The sequence below is a fragment of the Alexandromys fortis genome, unplaced genomic scaffold (genome assembly GCF_014885135.2).
Source record: "Alexandromys fortis isolate MF-2015 unplaced genomic scaffold, M_Fortis_MF-2015_v1.1 scaffold_88, whole genome shotgun sequence".
NCBI lineage: Eukaryota > Metazoa > Chordata > Mammalia > Rodentia > Cricetidae > Alexandromys > Alexandromys fortis.
The window spans coordinates 3,321,763-3,339,706 of NW_026067961.1; the positions used below are offsets into that span (position 1 = coordinate 3,321,763).

Consider the following 17,944-nt stretch of genomic DNA (forward strand, 5'->3'; position numbering starts at 1 on the left):
TGGGGGGCGGGGCTTCCCACAGCCGTTCCCGAGTTCCGGGAACCCCCTTTGATTGGTCTGGACGGCTTGGGAAACACTGTTGTGACGCCCAATCAAAACACTACGTCTCGGCCTCGAGGAAATATTCCGTGTCAGGCTCGTCCTGATTGGGCCGAGCTTGCGGGCTCTGGCCACTAGAAAGCTTTGTTTAGATCTGGAGGGCGGGTTTTCCTGGGAGTGGGTGGGGAGGGGGCGTTGATTCCAGACCAATCACATTAGTCGGTGCGGTGGTGCTCAGCCAATGGGCTGGGTGGATAGGACGCTCCTCCCGGAGAGTAGTGAGACCCCTGGTGCAGCCCGATTGGTCACAAGAGCCGTGACTGGCAGTCGCACTACCCAATGGGCGCTGTGCGTGGGCCGCGGGGCGGGGCCAGGGCGGGTGCGCGGCGGCGGCGGGGTGGCTGGGCCGGCGGCGGCGGCGGTACGAGGCGCGCGCTCGGGGTCCCGGTCGCGAGGAGGAGGAGGATGTGGCGCGCGGAGGGGAAATGGCTGCCGAAAACAAGCCGGAAGGTGAGAGCCGGAGCGCGAGGGCCCGGGGCTGTCAGGATGGCGAAGGCACGGCGGGCCCGGGGCCGCGCCGGACATCCCGGGCATCGGCGGCGCGGGGCGCGAGCGCGGGGGCGCGGCGGGCGCGGGGAGGGCGCCGGCAGGGTGGGGGGGCGGAGCGCGGCCGAGTCCTGAGGTGACTCGCGGGCCGGCCAAGCGCGGCGCCCCGCACCCAGCCCCGGGGGCGGCAGGCCGGGGCGGGGGGCGCGCGGGGCGGGGGCCGGGCCCTGGGAAGAGGAGGAGGAGCCGCGGCACCTCCCGCACCCGGCCCGGGGCATTCCCGCCGCGCCGGCCAGGGCGTGAGGGGGCCGCGGGGAGGAAAGTTTCCCGGGCCGCGGGGTCTCGCGGTCATCCGTGCCGGCGACCGTGGCGGCGTCAGGGCCGGACGTTCCCCTCCACAGCCCCCCTCGGGCCGCGAGGCGCCTCCTAGCGCCGGCGTGGGGGGTGTCCCCGCGCGGGTCCCCGCCAGGGGGCCCCCCTCGTGCCGAGCGCCCCTCGGCTGAGGCCCCGGGCGACCCCTCCCCCAGCAGGGCCGGGGGCCTCGTGCGGCCTCCCCGCCCCTCACGGCGTGCTCTTCCACTCTTGCCCTTGCACCCTCACTGCCGAGAGGGTGGGGTCTCCACACTGCCTTGCCCTTTACCTTCGGTGACCCCGATCCTCGTCGAGCATGGAGGGTTCCGTGCGAGCCTGTCCCCCTTTTCCGGGGAGTCTCGTGGGGCCGCGGAGCCTCGGCACGCCGGGTTTACCCTTCTTCGCCAGGACAAGGGGACTCGGGCTTACCCATGCTCTTCTTCTTTGCTCGCCCAGTGGCTCGCGGGGCCCTGTGCAGCCCTGAAGTCATTCTCCATAGGAAGGCAGACACTTTTTCCAGATCTCCACTCTCCGCACACTTTCCTGGGTTAGGGTGAGCTCATTTCCTGAATACCCTTCGAGTTGCCCTCTTTCTCGTGGGGAAAACCGGACGCTCCAGTGCTCCTCTCCTCCGCTGTCTGCCTCTCTCCTTGGAGTTCCCTGTCTGGGCCAGGGTGGGCGCCCCAGTAAGATGTAGGGCAGCCAGGGCTTCCGATGTGTCTACCACTTGAGTGAAAAGAAACCTCAGCGATTACTCCTTTCTCGAAGGAAAACAAGGATCTATAGCTTCCCGTTCACTCTTGGATCTTAGGGGGCACCCTTCACCAATTAACACTACCCCACTGGGAGAAGGGTCATATGCCCTTGAATTTTGTGTTCTGATGCCTGTTTTCTGAGCAGTAAGAACCATACTTTATGCGTCCCACTCAAGAAGTCTTTGAATTTTTCTTGGAAATAAACTTCCCACCCCCCCTTTTTTTTTTTTGAGAGAACTCATATCCTCCTTATGGTTTCTGTTTCCCAGTCAGCCATATTTAGTGAGCCTGTTACCTTGACTTTTTCTAATTTTCTCAAATTGTATTCATGTTGGCTGGGTAAGGAGAAGCCATATGCCTTTCTATCCAGAATAGGGAGCGTAGACACCCTTGTCGCCCACATGCCATTTGAGAAGAGGTAGCTTGTGTGCTCCTTGTGGTACCAGAACCTTCCTTTGCCCTGGTATGTCTCTAGTGGGATCAAAACATTTCTTTGGATCTTGTACCTTTCAGGCAAAGGGGAAATGTCTCTCTTTTTTGCTGTTTTGGTTCTCTTTGGCATCACGGAGCTTGTGATGCCCTGCACAATTGTTGAAGACGTAAACCACTTGGTACATACATGCAGTCACATTCGTACATAGAGAGAGGAAGTTCGAAGGGTCAGGTGAAAGCTCTTTGCTCAGTGTGTGTGTGAACTGTTAGCATGCAAGCTTGTGTTTTTATATATACATATCCAAATATGTTGTTGGTGACTTCAGGCTTAGAAGAATCAGAAGTATCGTTGATATATGCCATTTCTTACCACTCCTTCATTTGTCATTTGTATTGTACTGAATAAGCAGAATGCCACCCAGAGCAGTCACCACATCTCCCGTGTGGAGTGCTTGCCGATGAGTGCCCAGACTTTTCCATTTGGAATCTAGGGATGGTATTCTTGGCTTGATTCTGTGGGGAGTAAAAGTTGTTCTTGATTTTTTTTTTTTTAAACTGCAGTATAGGAGAAAGATTTCCCGTGTTTTGGGAAAACGATAGGAAATGGAGAAAAAGCTGCTTTTCCCTAATAGAACTGGGAACTGATGTCCTCAAGTATGTCCCTGTTGTATTTCAGCCAATGAAGTGAGAGACGCCATGAAATTAGGAAAAGGTACCTTTGGAAAAGTGCTTGCCACTTCCTGGGAAGGTGGCAGGGTTTTTCCAGGTTCTCTCTGGGGCTGGTGAGTGTTGAGAGTTCAGCAGCTCTGGCTCTGTTCAGGTGCCTCACTGCTCTGTCTCTTGCATTTCCCTCAGCAGTTAAGTCTTACTTGTGTGGAGCCTCACCCTGCATCCAGCTCTGTGCGTGTGCACACGTGCTTTTGCACACTTTCTTAGGAAGGGAGCCCTCTACCTTGATTTCCCAAGTAAGGAGATGTCTCAGTTGACTTCTGGTTTTGCTTTTCAGCGTGGTACCCACCGCCAGAAAGCAAAGCTTTTGGTCTGATTTTCTGGGTGTGTCTGTGTGTCTTCTTCCCCTTTTAGGCAGTTTTCATCCTGTACCTCTCGTTATCTTAGGGGGCTTGTTTGTTTCTAGGGGTGCTAGTGAGCCTTGAAAAAATGAAGAGTGGAATACCTGCTACGTATGTTGGCATAGATCCAGGAGAGTCATCTTGTTTCTGGCTCTTCTGTGCCCTTCTCTAGGCCACCAACTACCTTTGGGAGTTGTCCTGTCCAGCAGGGTGCCACACATGGGGACTGAGCAAGGTGAGGTAATGAAGGTCTAGCTGCTTGTCAAAGTTGGACAAGCAGGCACTTATGGTGTGGCTGGGCTCTGGGTGGTTGGGAATCAGTGCTTTCCTCCTGCCCTCTGCAGGGTTTTCTCTTGCAGTTGGCTAGGTTACTCTGGTTTCCTTAGTTACTTTGCTTTTTTTCCTTTGCATCTTTCTGTGTGAACGTGACTTCCCCTTCCATCTCTCTCTTGTCCCCTTGAAGACCTGACTCACCCTGTTTCTGGGAAATGTTGGGTTTCTACATCTCACCTTTCAGTGGATTCTGCATGTTGACTTTTGCACAGCAACCTCTTCTCAAGGTCAGATGGGGTCAGCTTTCCCTTTTCAAAAGACTAGCATCACTCTTGCTCTTGGAGGTGAGTTTATGTCATATTTAGCTACCTCTTCATTCTTTTCACTTTATCAAAAAATTGAATATTTTGTCTTTTTGAGACAGGTCATGTTTTGTAGCTCAGGCTAGCCTAGAGTTTATTGTGTAGAGTGTATTGTGTATTTGGCCTTGAACTTGAGGATCAGGCCTCAGCCTTCTGAATGCTGGAGTCATAAGCAGGGGGTGCCATGCCCTGCTCAGCCCCATTTTTTGATGCTTTAGTTTTTAGGCCCTGGTGATTTTGGCTTTTCCCCCTGAAATGGCCCTTTGGAGAATGAGGATGGAACAGTTTACCTTTGTTTACTAGGTGTTAGTCTGTGTGCCAGATGGATTTGAATTCTTTCTGATCTTGAGGTAGCCACTCTTGAGCCCATTCCCTACACCCTGTTCATGACTTTGGCCCATTCCTTATGTCCTGTTCGTGGCAGCTTGGGGAACACTCCCTTTGCATCTTATGGGAACAGGAATAGAAGAGGGTTCTCACGTCCTTGGCTTCCTGCAGTTGTGCCTATTGAGTCTTTAGTGGCATCTTAGTGTCTGCTCTTTTGACATCATTGTCGGGTCTGCTCTCCTTCACTCAGCTATTCACTCTGGAGCCCTTTCCTGGATGTTTGTTGTGTGCAAGGAACTGTAGGGTTTAGTGACTTGCCTGAGACCATAGTGGATCTTGTTAGCCCTTTTTTTATAAATGACATGTTACTTTATCTATTCTTGACTTTAATAAAGTTCTATAAACTTTTCTGAATTTTAATTTTTGTGTGTTGTAATCTTACAAAAAAAACTTCAATAATGTGCGTTCTTGTGGAGCTTTTCCCTTCCATCCTGGAGGAATAGGGGTGGTGAAGAGGTTAGAGGGTTTACTGGGAGAGGTGTTTTGCAGCTTTCCTCTAGGTTGTGGGGTTTGTGTTTGTGTGTGTGCACATATAAGAAAATAGTCACTCTTAATGTGACTGTCTAGGTATAACTTTTAGGTAATTTAGATATGTGATCGGAATGTTTAGTATACATTAGAACAGCAGCATTTCATACACGTATTATATGCATGGAACATAGCATTTATATATAACAGATCATTTTTACATAAAGAGCTTTTAGAAAAGCATTCTTTTCTTATGATCTCCTTGGTTCATGTATTAAGCACTGGATAAGACATCACTCTGTTTGCTGTTTAGTTATCTAAATCTAATGCCTAAGTTTGGCCACCACTCCAAGGCCAGAGCCGATACAGTTATTAGCTTATTATGTGACTTCCAGTTCTTTATGCTGTTTGATAGTACTGTTATTTGTATCTTTCTTTTTTCCTAAAACCTGATTCTTTTTGTGTGCAGATGAGGTATACATCATGATGTTGACGTTGATCAAAGTTAATCTGAAGTGTGCTTATTTTCCTCTCCCAAGTCAGGCTTTCCCTCCACAGAGGCTGTAGAAGCCATGTCTGTAGCTGTCACTCCTGTGGCAACCCATACAGTCTGTGGATGGCTGTCCCTTTTTCCACTGGTTCTTTTGTGGTGACAAGTTATGTCTTTGCATTTCTATATTGCATGGCCCATCTTTAATATTTTGTATCTTATGGATTCATCATACTTGGCTTATTATTCTGGGCAACTCAGGTTCTACCTCCTTTTCCCCTTCTGTGCCTGTAGACTAGGTGGGTGGCATGGGATCTAAGTCCCAGCAAGGGGACAGAGGTGTGAGTGAAGTGCTGTCCTTCAGATTACTGAACGTCCCCGTGTAGGATTTTGGGAATTTGTTTTTGCTGAATTAATCTGGCTTTTTTCTGTCTCTGGTTAGATTGCAGTACAATTCTTTGGATATAGTTAATAACTATACCAGTCATTGGGAACTTTTGTTTGCAGAAAGTTGGGCCCCTCTCTTAGAACTCCTCTGCCTCACTCTGTGCTGTGTTGCAATTTGATGTATGGGGTGAGGGTAGAGGTGTTCTTATTCTTTGTCCACCTTACTTTAAGGAAGGGGCACCTGCCTGCCTGCCTGCCTGCCTGCCTGCTCACCCTCCTCTCTCTGTTCTGGTCAGGTTTAGGGTCAAGGCTGCCCAGACAAAGTCATATCCTTTTTTGTATGCCATTATGGATGTAGTACTCTGTGGTTGTTAGCATTGCCATTAGAAGATGGAGATGGTCTGCCGCTTTGTGGTATTTGTCATGTGTGAGGATGTGTGTAGACATTCAACAACAGTCTCCTGTTCTCCATAGTCAATACCGCCCATCAGTGTGTTGAGGCACTATTTCCAGGTTCCCTTTCTCTGTTTTGAGAATTACTGCTTGCATGGGTCTCCTGTAAAAACTGGTAATGCTTTTTGAGCATTTTAAAAACCTAGTTCTTGACTTAAAAAGAAATACTATGTACCCCAGCGTGGAGAGACCAGCCAGTCACATTAATCTCCACTTTACTCTCTCTTAAGAGAAATGAACTTTAATTTTCAAATGGTTGACATAAGATGTAAGGACCAAGGTATCTTTTGTTTTAATGGTTCTTTTGTACTCATCCCATAAGGACCAAGGTATCTTTTGTTTTAATGGTTCTTTTGTACTCATCCCAGTGTTCTGCTCATTATTGATATAGTTGCATGTTTTGTTGTACATGAGTCCTTTGCTCATTTAAGTCACTTTGCCCCCATTAGATTGAAGCTGTTAGCACAGGGTGACTTTGAAGGAGGCGTCCTGGCCTGGACTGTCTTCTTCCCTCTGTTTTCTACAGGGTAGCTTTGCATGTACTGTGTTGTGCCTTGAAAGAAATGCCAAGATGGCAGTGCTTAGAGACAAAGTAAGTAACATTATGTTTTACTTCCTCCTACCAACCAAAATACCTCTCTTTACACCCCCTCCCCCAGGAACATCCAGGAACGGTAACAGTAACAAAATAATCCCAAACAAAGCAGTCTATCCTGAAGACTAGTTCTGATTGCTCCTGCTGTATTTAGTCTGGCTTTGGTTATGTATTCTGAATGGCCTTTACATCCTTTCTAGCAGACTGTGCAGCGTCTGTCCACTTTTCCTCATCAGCTACCACCTACCTAACGCCTTAATTTTTCTACTGTATTCCCACTTAATGTTTGCTGGCAACAATTAATTATGGTGTCCTCTTATGAGTTCTACATGTGTTGAGAATGGGGTGGAGACTGCCGTGACAGTGTGGACTCTTTGTCCATGTAAGTTGCACACTGTTGAAAAACCTCGCTAGTGTCTGTCAGGATGGAGAAACCTGGTATGTCAGCCTGTTTAATCTTCATTAGTAAGATTTGTTCCTATGTGGTGCTTCCAGAATGCTCTCTTTATCACCATTTTTGTTCCTTCATGTTTCTCTGTCTCTGTCTCTCTCTCTCTCGCTCTCTCTCTGGTGGGGGCAAAGTCTCATGTAGCCCAGGCTGGCCTTTAATATCACTGTGTAGTTGAGAATGACCTTGAGCTTCTGATCTGCCAGCCAGGTTCTGGGATTGCAGATGTGCATTCATGGTTAGTTCGGAGGTGCTCTTTCAGCTGAAAAAACTCACACCCCTTGTTTCTATTTTTAAAAAATGTATTATAGTTTTCTTTTATCAGGGTTGGTTGAGACTGCCAAGAATTATTTCTGAAGTCAGTTAAGTAAGGAATTTCTGTCTTTGTAAATTTAGACTTGGTTTTAGTCTCTTTCTGAAGAGTCTGTTATCCCCTTGATTTTTGAGGCAGTTGAATATCAACCCTTTGGTGGAAATTATAAGAAATTGGTATGAAGTTTGAAATCATAGGAAGCACAAAGCTATAAGAGTGATAAAATTAGCAGTTAATGATTAAGAAAACCTTAAGGTAGTAATTGGAAATGTAATTGATACTCTGAAACAGTCAACTGCCTGTTTCCACCACAAAGTTGTTGATGGCCTTGGTGATCTTAAAGTGCGTTTCCCCCCTTTTAGAAAGTACTTGAGATAAAATAGTTTTTAGTGAAGAAAATCTAAAGTTTGGTGGAAGTTCAGCAGAATGGAACATTTCAGAACTAAATTCAAGATAAGAATTTTTATTTCGAATCCACAAGGGGGTAGTGGTGTTCTATCAAAGATGCTTGTGGAAGTTGAGGTGATCGCCAGCATTCCAGATCTGTAGATAAAACAGGCATGTTTGCATTTTAACTTAATAAGATCTCCTTTTCAAAATGTTTATTGGCAGAATTGTTTATTGCTTAAATTAAAAAAAAATCCATTTTGGTGAATGGCTATTTTAAGCTGTGCAGATGGTTAGTGAGACTGTCCTTGTTGTCTGTGCTTTGTAGAGGTCACAAAGGCTCTGAGGCCGCTGCTGTTTTCTAAGGATGTAATAATCTTAACATTAGGGATCTAGAATTGGTGCCTTAAGTGTCTTGAATAGAAGGCTTTTAGAAAATTGTATCTAAACTTTACAGAGTTTTTAGTTTAGTATTTCAGTTCTGCCCAAAGATGAAAAATGTGACATCTCATTTCTAGCTGCTTTAATAGTCCTGAATGAATCAAAGTTTTGTGGTAGTAGTTTACGTTACATCATTCCATAAAAGCATCCTTTCCCTATCATAAAAATCTAAGCACTTCTGCAGGCTTGTGAGTTTTACTGCTATGTTTAGAATTACTTATGATCAGTGTGTGTGGCAGAGCAAGCCAGTCTGCTCTTGTTGCTTTCACATGCTCTTTGTGGATGGTAGGCCACATGGTGGGAGAAAGGTTTTTTTAAAAAGATTTATTGTATAATTTGTTTATATATGTGTGTGGCTGTGTGTATGCATGTAGGTACAAGAGATGTGAGCTGCCTATTGTGGATGCTGGGAACCCCACTTTTGTCCTCTGGAAGAACAGCAAGTGCTCTCCATTGCTAAGCCATCTCTTCAGCCCCAAGTGGGAAAACGGTTTATGATGGGGACGGAGATTAAATCCTGCTTATTTAAACACCTAAACACACACACGCTCGCGCACGTGCGCGCGCGCACACACACACACACACACACATACCCCTTTACAACGTGCTAGTACTGACTCTAATAACCTGAAATAGTTCACTCACTCATAAGCGGTGCTTGTCTGTGCCATATGCATGTCATTTCTGGGCTAAAGCTAAAATGGTTTTTCTGTTGTCCTCTCCCTTCATTCTGAGCAGGGAAGGGCTGTTTTGTGAACCTTCTTTGCTAAGTGACTTTGGTGATTTAACATTCTAGAACATAAAATGCACACACACTTCCTTGTATCCCCCTGCTCTGAGAGCTGAGCTATGATGTCAGCATTTTCATTCATGAATTTTATGCTTCCATTTTTTGTTTTGTATTCCTAAACTGGCATATTCACAAATCATTTTACCACCAGTCAGTTCATAAGTCAACCATGAAAGATAGAAGATGAGATGCCACGGTTGTTTTGATACTGCTGTAGTTGCTTCTGCTGGTCTGCAGCAGTTCAGTTTGGGCAGGGTTGCTGGCCAGACAGCTTGAGATCTAAGGCAGCAGTTTTAATTAGTTCATTGTTTTTGTGTAGAGCTATGTTGTGAACATATTGATATAAAATTTTTGTTCTTGCTAGAAGGTTAGAGCGCTTTGCTCTGTTTCCTTTGTTACAAAGGATATTTATTTTGTCATTTGCTGATTTGGAGGATTCTACTTCATTTCAAAGAGGTTAAGCCTGGGGATCAGATTATGTTCCTATTGGAATGCATTTGGACTTCTTTGAGCATTCAGTTACTCTTGAAAAATATCAAATGACTTGATTATTTTTATAGTTTTAACGTTTCTGTCTTTGATATGCTGATGTTGTGGAAGGCATAGCATTCCTTGAATTAGAGTCAGATTTCAGTTCTCTGTATTGTACACTCATGTAGTTGTGGACTGTAGCTTCTCCTTCAGGTAGGTTACTCCTTGTAATTTAACCCAGTGAATACAGTCTCGGAAAACTCTTGACTCGAATTTTCCTCTGTAGGGCCAAGGTGGAGGCTTCTGGCATTTTTCATGCCTGTGGCTGATGAATGGTTAGCTGTAAACAAGTTAATTTTTTTCTGCTTTCTTGAGTCTTCACTGACTTTCTGAATATTTAATTGCCAAGGACATTTAGAAATAGCAGTGTTACTTTTAGGCAGTACCGTTTTAGCTCAGTTCATGGTTAGAGTTGATGATCAGAACTGCAGTCATTTCTCTTGATACCCATCTTTCTCTTAAACTTGTGTGTGTGTGTATTGAACTCAGGCTTTGCCAATGTTATCTTATTATGGATTTTTAAAAATTAATCTGTTTTGTGTATTCATGTGTAAACCCTGATCATCACAGCTCACTTTTCAGATCCTATAGAGGTAAACAGTTCTGAAAATGACAGCATTCTACCATTAAATTCTTTTTTTTTAGGGTCAGCAGGATGACTTAGCAAATAAGGGTGCTTGCAACTGAGCTGATGGACCAGGTCCCTGTAAAACATGTGATAGAAAGGGAATTGACTCCAGTAAGTTGTCCTCTGTCCTCCACATGCCTCCCACATATAAATAAAAAATTTAAGTAAGCAATTAATGTATATGAGGATCAGATCAGAAGTTAGCTTTTGGTGTGGTGTCTTCCAGCTCTTTGGGAGCAGTTTTGTCATTTAGCCTGGAACTCACTGGCTAGAGTGGCAGGCCAGAAAGCCCCAAGGAGCCACTTGTATCTACTTCCCAGTGGTGGAAATATGCTGGTGCACCCAGTTTTTATATGGGTACAAAAGCACTTTACTGACTGAACTGACCGACCCCTGGGACAGCATTTTAATCCATGTGACAACATATAGATACATCTAACTCCTTGTATCCTTAAACAGCTGGAGCTTCATGTGCCTTTATGTTGAACTGAGTTGTCTGATGATAACAGACTTATCTGTGAGCCAGGGTTTTTTTTTAACTTATATTTTTTTGTATATGTATTAAGGAGGAAGAAATCATTTCACTTCTGGAGATGCATTTGAAAGCACATATCACATTTTTTTATTTTTCCTAAGAGTTGAAAGGTTTTGACATTATTTAAATATAATATACAGTTACGAGATAGTATATCATTCTTATGTGCATATGATTGTGTATGTATATATATATAATTTGTGTAAAAAATAATTGTATGAATATAACTTTCCCCCTTGAAATGCTGGGAGTGAGATACAGGGTTCTGTGTATACTAACAAATACTCTACCACTCAACTACACTCCTAGTCTTATTTGTAATGTTGAAGATAGGAATTTCTTTCCTTCCTTCCTTCCTTCCTTCCTTCCTTCCTTCCTTCCTTCCTTCATTTATGTATTTCTTTATAATAAGATGTCATTTTTTTTAATTTATTTAATTTTATTTACATATTGCATTTAATTAATGCATTGGTAAGAGAGTATTAGATTCCCTGGAACTGGAGTTATTGACAGTTTTAATCTGCCATGTGGGTGCTGGCAATTTAACCCAGGTCCTTTGGAAGAGCATCCTGTGTGATTAACCACTGAGCCGACTCTCCAGCCTGAATTATTTTTTATTTAAATTTTGTTTTTAAAATTTTAAATTTTATGTGTTTTGGTTTTCCCTGCATGTGTGTTTGTGTAAGTACCAACTTCTGTGCCTGGGTGACCTTGGAAACCAGAAGAGTGCATTGGATCCCCGGAACTGTAGTTATATAGAGAGTTGTGAATACCATGATGATGTGGGAATCAAACCTGGGTCCTCTGGAAGAACAGTCTGTGTTCTTAACCACTGAGCCATTTCTCCAGCCCTAGGGATTGTTTTTTAAAGACTATATTTTTAGTTATGTGTGTGTGCATGCGTGCACATGAGTGCGCACACAGGCTTACATGCATGAGAGTGAGTGCTAAGCCTTTGGAGGCCCAAAGAGGACGCTGGAACCTCCTGAAGTTGGAGTTACAGGTGGTTGTGAGACACTGTCATGGTGCTGGGAACTAATCTAGAGTCCATTAAGAGCAGTATTTGCTCTCAAGTACCTAGCCTAGCCAACTCTCTAGCCTCTAGCCCAGGCTCCCTCCCCTCCCCCCTTAAACATTTATTTATATGGTAGGGGGAGACATGGGTAGGTGAGGGGACAACTTGCTTGTTGTGGCTGGCCTTGAACTCACAGAAAACAGCCTTCCTCTGCCTTCCTCTGGGATTAAAGATGTGTGCCACCACCACCTAGCCTAGAATATTAGTTGAATAAAGTAAAAATGTGTTACCTTTGCTTGTGTTTTAGAATAATTGTTTAACTATGTCACGGTGTATTACATCTTTTTAACTATGTAAAGGTGTGCTGCTTTTGTTTATGCTGCATTTGTTTAATTATGTAACGATGTGTTGCTGTTTCACCTTGCCTGCCTGAGGCACCTGAGTGGTTAATAAAAAGCTGAACTGCCAATAGCTAGACTGGAGGGTTAGGCAAGGCTGGTGGGAAGAAAGAAAGGGGGGAGGGGGAGGCAGGCAGCCAGCCAGCTGGAATCAGGAAAAAGCAGGATAGACAGTATGTAGATGAGGTAAACGCACCTCAGGGCAACACATAGATGAACTGAAATGGGTTAATTTAAGTTAAAGGAATAAAACCTAGCTAAAAACAAGCCTAAGTTAAGGTCAAACATTCATAATTAAGAGTAAGTCTCCAAGTCATGATTTGGGGGCTAGATGTTTAAAGAAACCCTGCTACACTTGCTGAGCTCAAATTCTGGTCCATCAGGATTGGTGGAAAGTGCTTTACTGACTGACTGAGCCATATTACTGGCCCCAAGAAAGAATTATTTAATGGTAAAATTTCATAATTTTCAGAACCGTGTAGCTCTGTAGGATTTCTGAAAAGTTGGGGACTGCAATGATTAGACCGCACTTACTGGATAGGCTCATGGCATTGGCATTGTTATCCTTGGCCTACCCTGAATCAACCCCAGAGGTTTGTATCAAAGTCCCTTTGGTTCCTGGGTAGTGCTGTTCTTCCTTCCTGAAAGTAGCAGGACTGATTGTGAACTAAGGAGCCCCACCAGCAGGTGTTTCTGCTGATTTTGCTGTTACTTTTGCAGCCAGGAGGTAGAAGCCTCTCTCTTTGGCCTCCTACCTCCTGTCTTTATCAGACAGTTCCCATCCATTTGTTATTTTTGACTCTGGCTCTTCTCATTGTGTCTTTCCCAGACTTCAGCTCTGTGACATGAGTTAGGTAATAATGATTGTGATGTTGATATAAAGGGATGTCCTAGAAGTGACCTCTGAAAGTTCTACCCATTCTGTGCCATTCTGATCCCATTCTGATGATAAGAAAGTGAAGGTGGATATATATATATATTTCACTTTGCAGCTGCCTTGCTGATACTAGACTGCTCTGTGGAACCTGTCCTTTTGAAATGCCAATACCAGATCTAGAATAAATTTGTAGGCTCAAACCATGTAAGGGGAATTTGAAGTATAGCCTTTGCTGTACCTCCTTTCTGCTTGCTGTTCATAGAGCTCCCCCCCATCTTATTTACATTCAAGAAAGTAAAATATTGTAAGATTTTAATGAAGATGTCAACACTGAAACACTCAGTCTTCTTAGGTATCCTCTGTCTTTAGGTATGGATAAGGGTTTATAGTTTTGGTATATATATATATATATATATATACACACATATATATATATAAACTTCAGTTGAAAAAGTATTTGCTGACTTCAGATATGTATGTTCAAGATAGTATTTATGTATTTATATTAATTTAACTATGTTTTTTGGAGTTGATTAAGTGTTATTAAAATGTATTGATTGCCAGTAATTCAGTAAACACAGACTCTTCCTGTTAAACTCGTGGGTTGGGGAGTTGCCGTGGTCTACAGCAATCGATAGTATAGCGTTTTTACTTGGACACAATCCCCGGCTGGATTCTCCAGGTCGGCAGTTTCGGGAGGCCTTGAACATAATTCACTTTTTGAGTTTCTTTTATACTGAAAGATACAGGGGGGCAAGTTCAAGTTCCTGGTGTTCTTGTAAATATTCCTTGCCTTGTCCTTCCATCTCTACTGTTATGAAATATGCTGGCTGAGTTTGTTGGCTTTGACAAAGCTTTGTTGGAGGTTTCTTCCTCATTTAATTTTATTGATGGAAGCTGTTGTGCTAAAAAAGAAAGCTCTAACAAGTGGAAAGGTGGTGAGTGGGTACTCAGAGCTTTTGAAGTACTTGTCTTTCTTTCTAGGGGGCCTCCAGAAATTGATCATAGATTACTTGACCGAATTTAGAGCCCAGAATTTACTGCAGGCATTTCAGTGGGAAGAGATATCTGTTTTCTGTACCAGTCACATTATTCTAGTGAACCATTGGTGCTTGTGCAAGTGTCCTCTGATGCAAGTGTGGTGACAGGATGACCTCTTAGCTTGTGAGCACACCCTGTCAGCTTTGTCTGTCCTCTTGGTATTTGTAGTTCCTCTGCCCTCTGGTTATGCCATGCCATTACCTGCTTTGGTGCTCCAGTTGTAGGGACTGCTCTTTGTTACCTTCTGCACATCCTGCCAGTTCTCCCCTGCAGAGGTTCCTTACTCTTGCCATTTGGTGAAGAGGTAGAACTGTTGGTTCAGTAAAATAATAAAAACCTGTGGTCTTTCTGAGTGTTTTAAAAGTAAGCAGTAATAAATGATGGACAGTGTGCGTGGACTTACTTACTGCCACCAAATCATGTGTTCAAAAATGCCTGCAACTGTAAATTGTGTGTTGGGTATATTTTACCACCTTTTAAAAGAAGAGAAAGCCATGGTGATGTCTCATTTTTAACCCTGTAATGCATTCTAGGTTAGCCAGCCAGGTCTTTATAGTGAGTTCCAGACCAGCCATACATAGTGAAATCTTACCTCAAAACCAGTTAGCACAGTTTGGGTTGTAAGAAACCCAGCCACTTAGGACAGGCTAAGTGGGGGCAGATCTAGTCTGGAGCAGAGACTGAGTTTCTGGGACAGTTAGTGAAGCAGCAAGATAGTCTGGGACTGTCCCTGGGGTGTCTGCACTGGAGGTTTTCTCTAGAGACACTTGGGGCTGAGCTGGGATCCCGGTTTTCATGTCAAGGCCCTCATGCATGTCTTGACTCTGGTACTCACTGTCATCTCACTTCCCCTTTGATGGCTCAGTAGGTACAGAAATGCTCAAGACAGAATTAGACTGAAGCCTGCTTTGTGTCCATAGGTTAGGTGTTTGTTCTGGTGGAGGTGGGCTAGGATGAGTGACCTGCTAGTTACATAGAGGGATTAAGCAGAGAAGAGATTGTGAGAAGGGGTTATGGTGCTTGCAGGGGTCATGGCACCTTAAATTGACTCCACCAAGCAGTGTAAAAGATACTGTAGACTGGCAAGACAGCTTAGTGGATAAAGGTGTGTGCCACTAAGCCTGACCACCTGAATATGATCCCTTGAACCACATGGTAAAAGGAAAGAACTGACTTCCTGCAAGTCATCTTCTGATCTTCGCACAAAGGCACACATCACAAACAAATAAATGTAAGGAGAAATGTGCATTGTAGCTACAGATTGGAGACTGAGGGGCTTGGCCAGCCATCCTTGGTGTATGAGAAATAAATCACTAGTGGGTGGGTGTTGTGACTATTCAAAGCTTGTGCTTTGAGTGTTCAAAATGGGACAACCAGCATATAGTGATTTGTGTATTCTTTGCCCTTGGGTGTTAAGGCAAGGTGTTTTGGGGGTGCGTGTCACTGTCAGCTGAGGTCTCATGGTTCGGATCTTTGGGTAGGCTTCATTTTCTTTCCCCTGGTTGTGGGCAATCAGCTTAGTGGTTGGTGTTCTGCATCCTTAGGTAAACGTGGAAGACATGCTGGAGTGCTTGGGCTAGGGTTTGGTTCCCAGCATCCATGTTACATGGCTTACAACTGCCCGTGACTCCAGCTCTAGAAATCTGATGCCGCTAACCTCTGCACACATACATGTATAAACCTAATTAAAAATAGTGCCCGAGAATGGGTATGAGAAGAGCTCAGATGTCTTAGTGCCTGTGGCCACTTGTGTGCACCTCATTGGGTCTTTCCTTCACATCTCTTTACTGTCCCTTATCTCTTGCTTCTCCTGATTTCTCATAACATTACCGAAAGCAAATTGAATACTTTGAAAGAACACTTTGGAAGACTGTAAGGGGTGGAGAGCCTGTGAACTTTCTACATCTAGAGGGGTTTAGCAATTGATGTTTCATAGTGTTGACCTTGAGTAGATTGTATGCAGGGAAGCATTGCTCAGTATTGTGCCCTGCTTAAAAGGTGGAAGTGTAAGGAGTCTCTCAGTAGTTAAAAGGAATTGATTCTGTGTGTGTGTTTGTGTGTGTGTTTCTTTTTCCTTTTTTGAGATACAGTCTCAGGGAGCTGAGGCTGTCCTAGAACTCTGTATATAAATAAGGCTGGCTTCGAACTTCTGATCTTCCTACCTCTACTTCCTAAATGCTGAAATTAAAAGTGTTGCTACACCTGGCTTGATTTCTTTAAAAAAAAAATCTTGTTAAGGTAGACTTCATATATCATCACATAGACTCGATGGCCATTTTTGTTCTTTGGTATATTAACAATCATGCTAATGTCTCCAATGCATAAATCCACAGCATTCTCATCACTCCAGAAAGAAAAACCTGCTAAAATCAAAGCACACTGCGTATATGTATGAAAATGTCACAAGGGAATCCAGAATTTTGTACAGTAAATACAAATAATATTTTGTATATTTTTTGAGACATTCTGTGTTTTATGACTTGGGCAGTTACTAATCTGCCTCCTGTCTTGGTGTGTTTGTTCTGGACTCTGTTTTGTGTTGTGTGGCTGTCAAGTTTCTGTTGGGATGATACTCTGAAGTTTATGTTTCTGAGTGTCACAAACCCTATAAGTAATTGTCTGCCACATCCTGAGTGTCTGTTCATCAGTAAGTGAGCATGTATCTTTCTTGTTAGGAATTGCAGCTGGGAACCTGGGAAAAGTTTGGTGTAGGCATGTTTTCTCTTCTCTTGAGTAGCATGCCTAAAGGGGAAGTGCTGTTTTACAGTTTACTCTGCTTTTAACCTGGATTCTCTGCACTGTGGCTGCTCTCCTGGTGCTCCCACCAGCAGAGATGAAGATTCTGGTTTCTCCTCTTGCTAACACTTGGCTACTGATTGCCCATCTTTGTTACTTTTGCTGTTCTTACAGATGGGAGTTGACAGTCATTGTAGTTTTAATTTGTATTTCCCTGATTACTGATGATGGTGTCTGTTCATAGGTATTGGTTGTATGTGTGTCTGCCTGATTTATTTTTTTTTTTTGTAGAGTCAGTTTTTTTCCTGGTGAATTGTAAGTATTTTTTTTTTTTTTTATTTATTTTTCGAGACAGGGTTTCTCCGTAGCTTTTTGGTTCCTGTCCTGGAACTAGCTCTTGTAGACCAGGCTGGCCTCGAACTCACAGAGATTCGCCTGCCTCTGCCTCCCGAGTGTTTTTTCTATATTTTTAGTAACAGTTCTTAACCAGATCTTTTCCTCTACTTATTGGGCTGTCTTCTTTATCTTCTTGATTGTCTGTTGAAGTATAGAACTTTGCAAGTTGATAAGGTGCTATCTATCAGTTGGTGTCACGGTTAGGAAACCATGGCCTCATTCAGGGTCATGAAACCCTACATCCATTCTTTCTTAAATTTGTAGCATTAGCTCTCATGTTTAGATCTCTGGTTCATTTTCATGTTAGTTTTTGTTTGTGGTGTGAGGTAGGCTTCTAGTTCTTTGTGGATGTCCATTTGCCAGTTGTGTAGTACTGTTTGCTGAAAAACACTGTTCTTTCCTCATTGAAGTGTCTTACCCTTGTTGAAAGTGGTTTGACTGTCAATGTGAAGGTTTTTTTCTGGCGCATCAGCCCTCATTTGCTCTCCCTACACATGTTTGTCCTGTAACTAGAGCTTTATGAGACGGCATTTGTTTTGTTTTGAGGGACGTTTCGATGTACTTCAGGTTGGCCTCTGCAATCCTACTGCTTCAGCATCCTGAGTGCTGGGTTTGCAAGCCTCCAGCTGTGTTCTTTTTTAGGATTGCTTTGGCTATAACACATTCCTGTGTTTATTTGAATATTAGAATCAACTTTCCAGTTTCTAAAGAAAATGCAATTGAGATTATGTTAAGTCTGTATCTATTTGGGGAGTTAAAATCCTGCTGATGGATCTGTCTGTATGCTTTGTAACTCCTGC

The 17,944-nt window shown here is 43.8% G+C and overlaps 1 protein-coding gene across 4 annotated transcripts in view; it reads left to right on the top strand.

Annotated features, from left to right (window-relative positions):
* Positions 1 to 429: 429 nt before the first annotated feature.
* Positions 430 to 17,944, top strand: part of LOC126508206 (calmodulin-binding transcription activator 1-like) — a 90,273-nt gene continuing 72,758 nt past the window's right edge. For all 4 annotated transcript variants that reach the window (XR_007593751.1, XR_007593750.1, XR_007593752.1 and 1 more), the window contains exon 1: positions 430 to 549. Coding sequence is in view for 1 of the 4 variants with exons in the window: in XM_050153304.1 (XP_050009261.1) it covers positions 505 to 549 (45 nt within the window). In the remaining 3 variants the exon portion in view is untranslated. The remainder of the gene's footprint in view (positions 550 to 17,944) is intronic.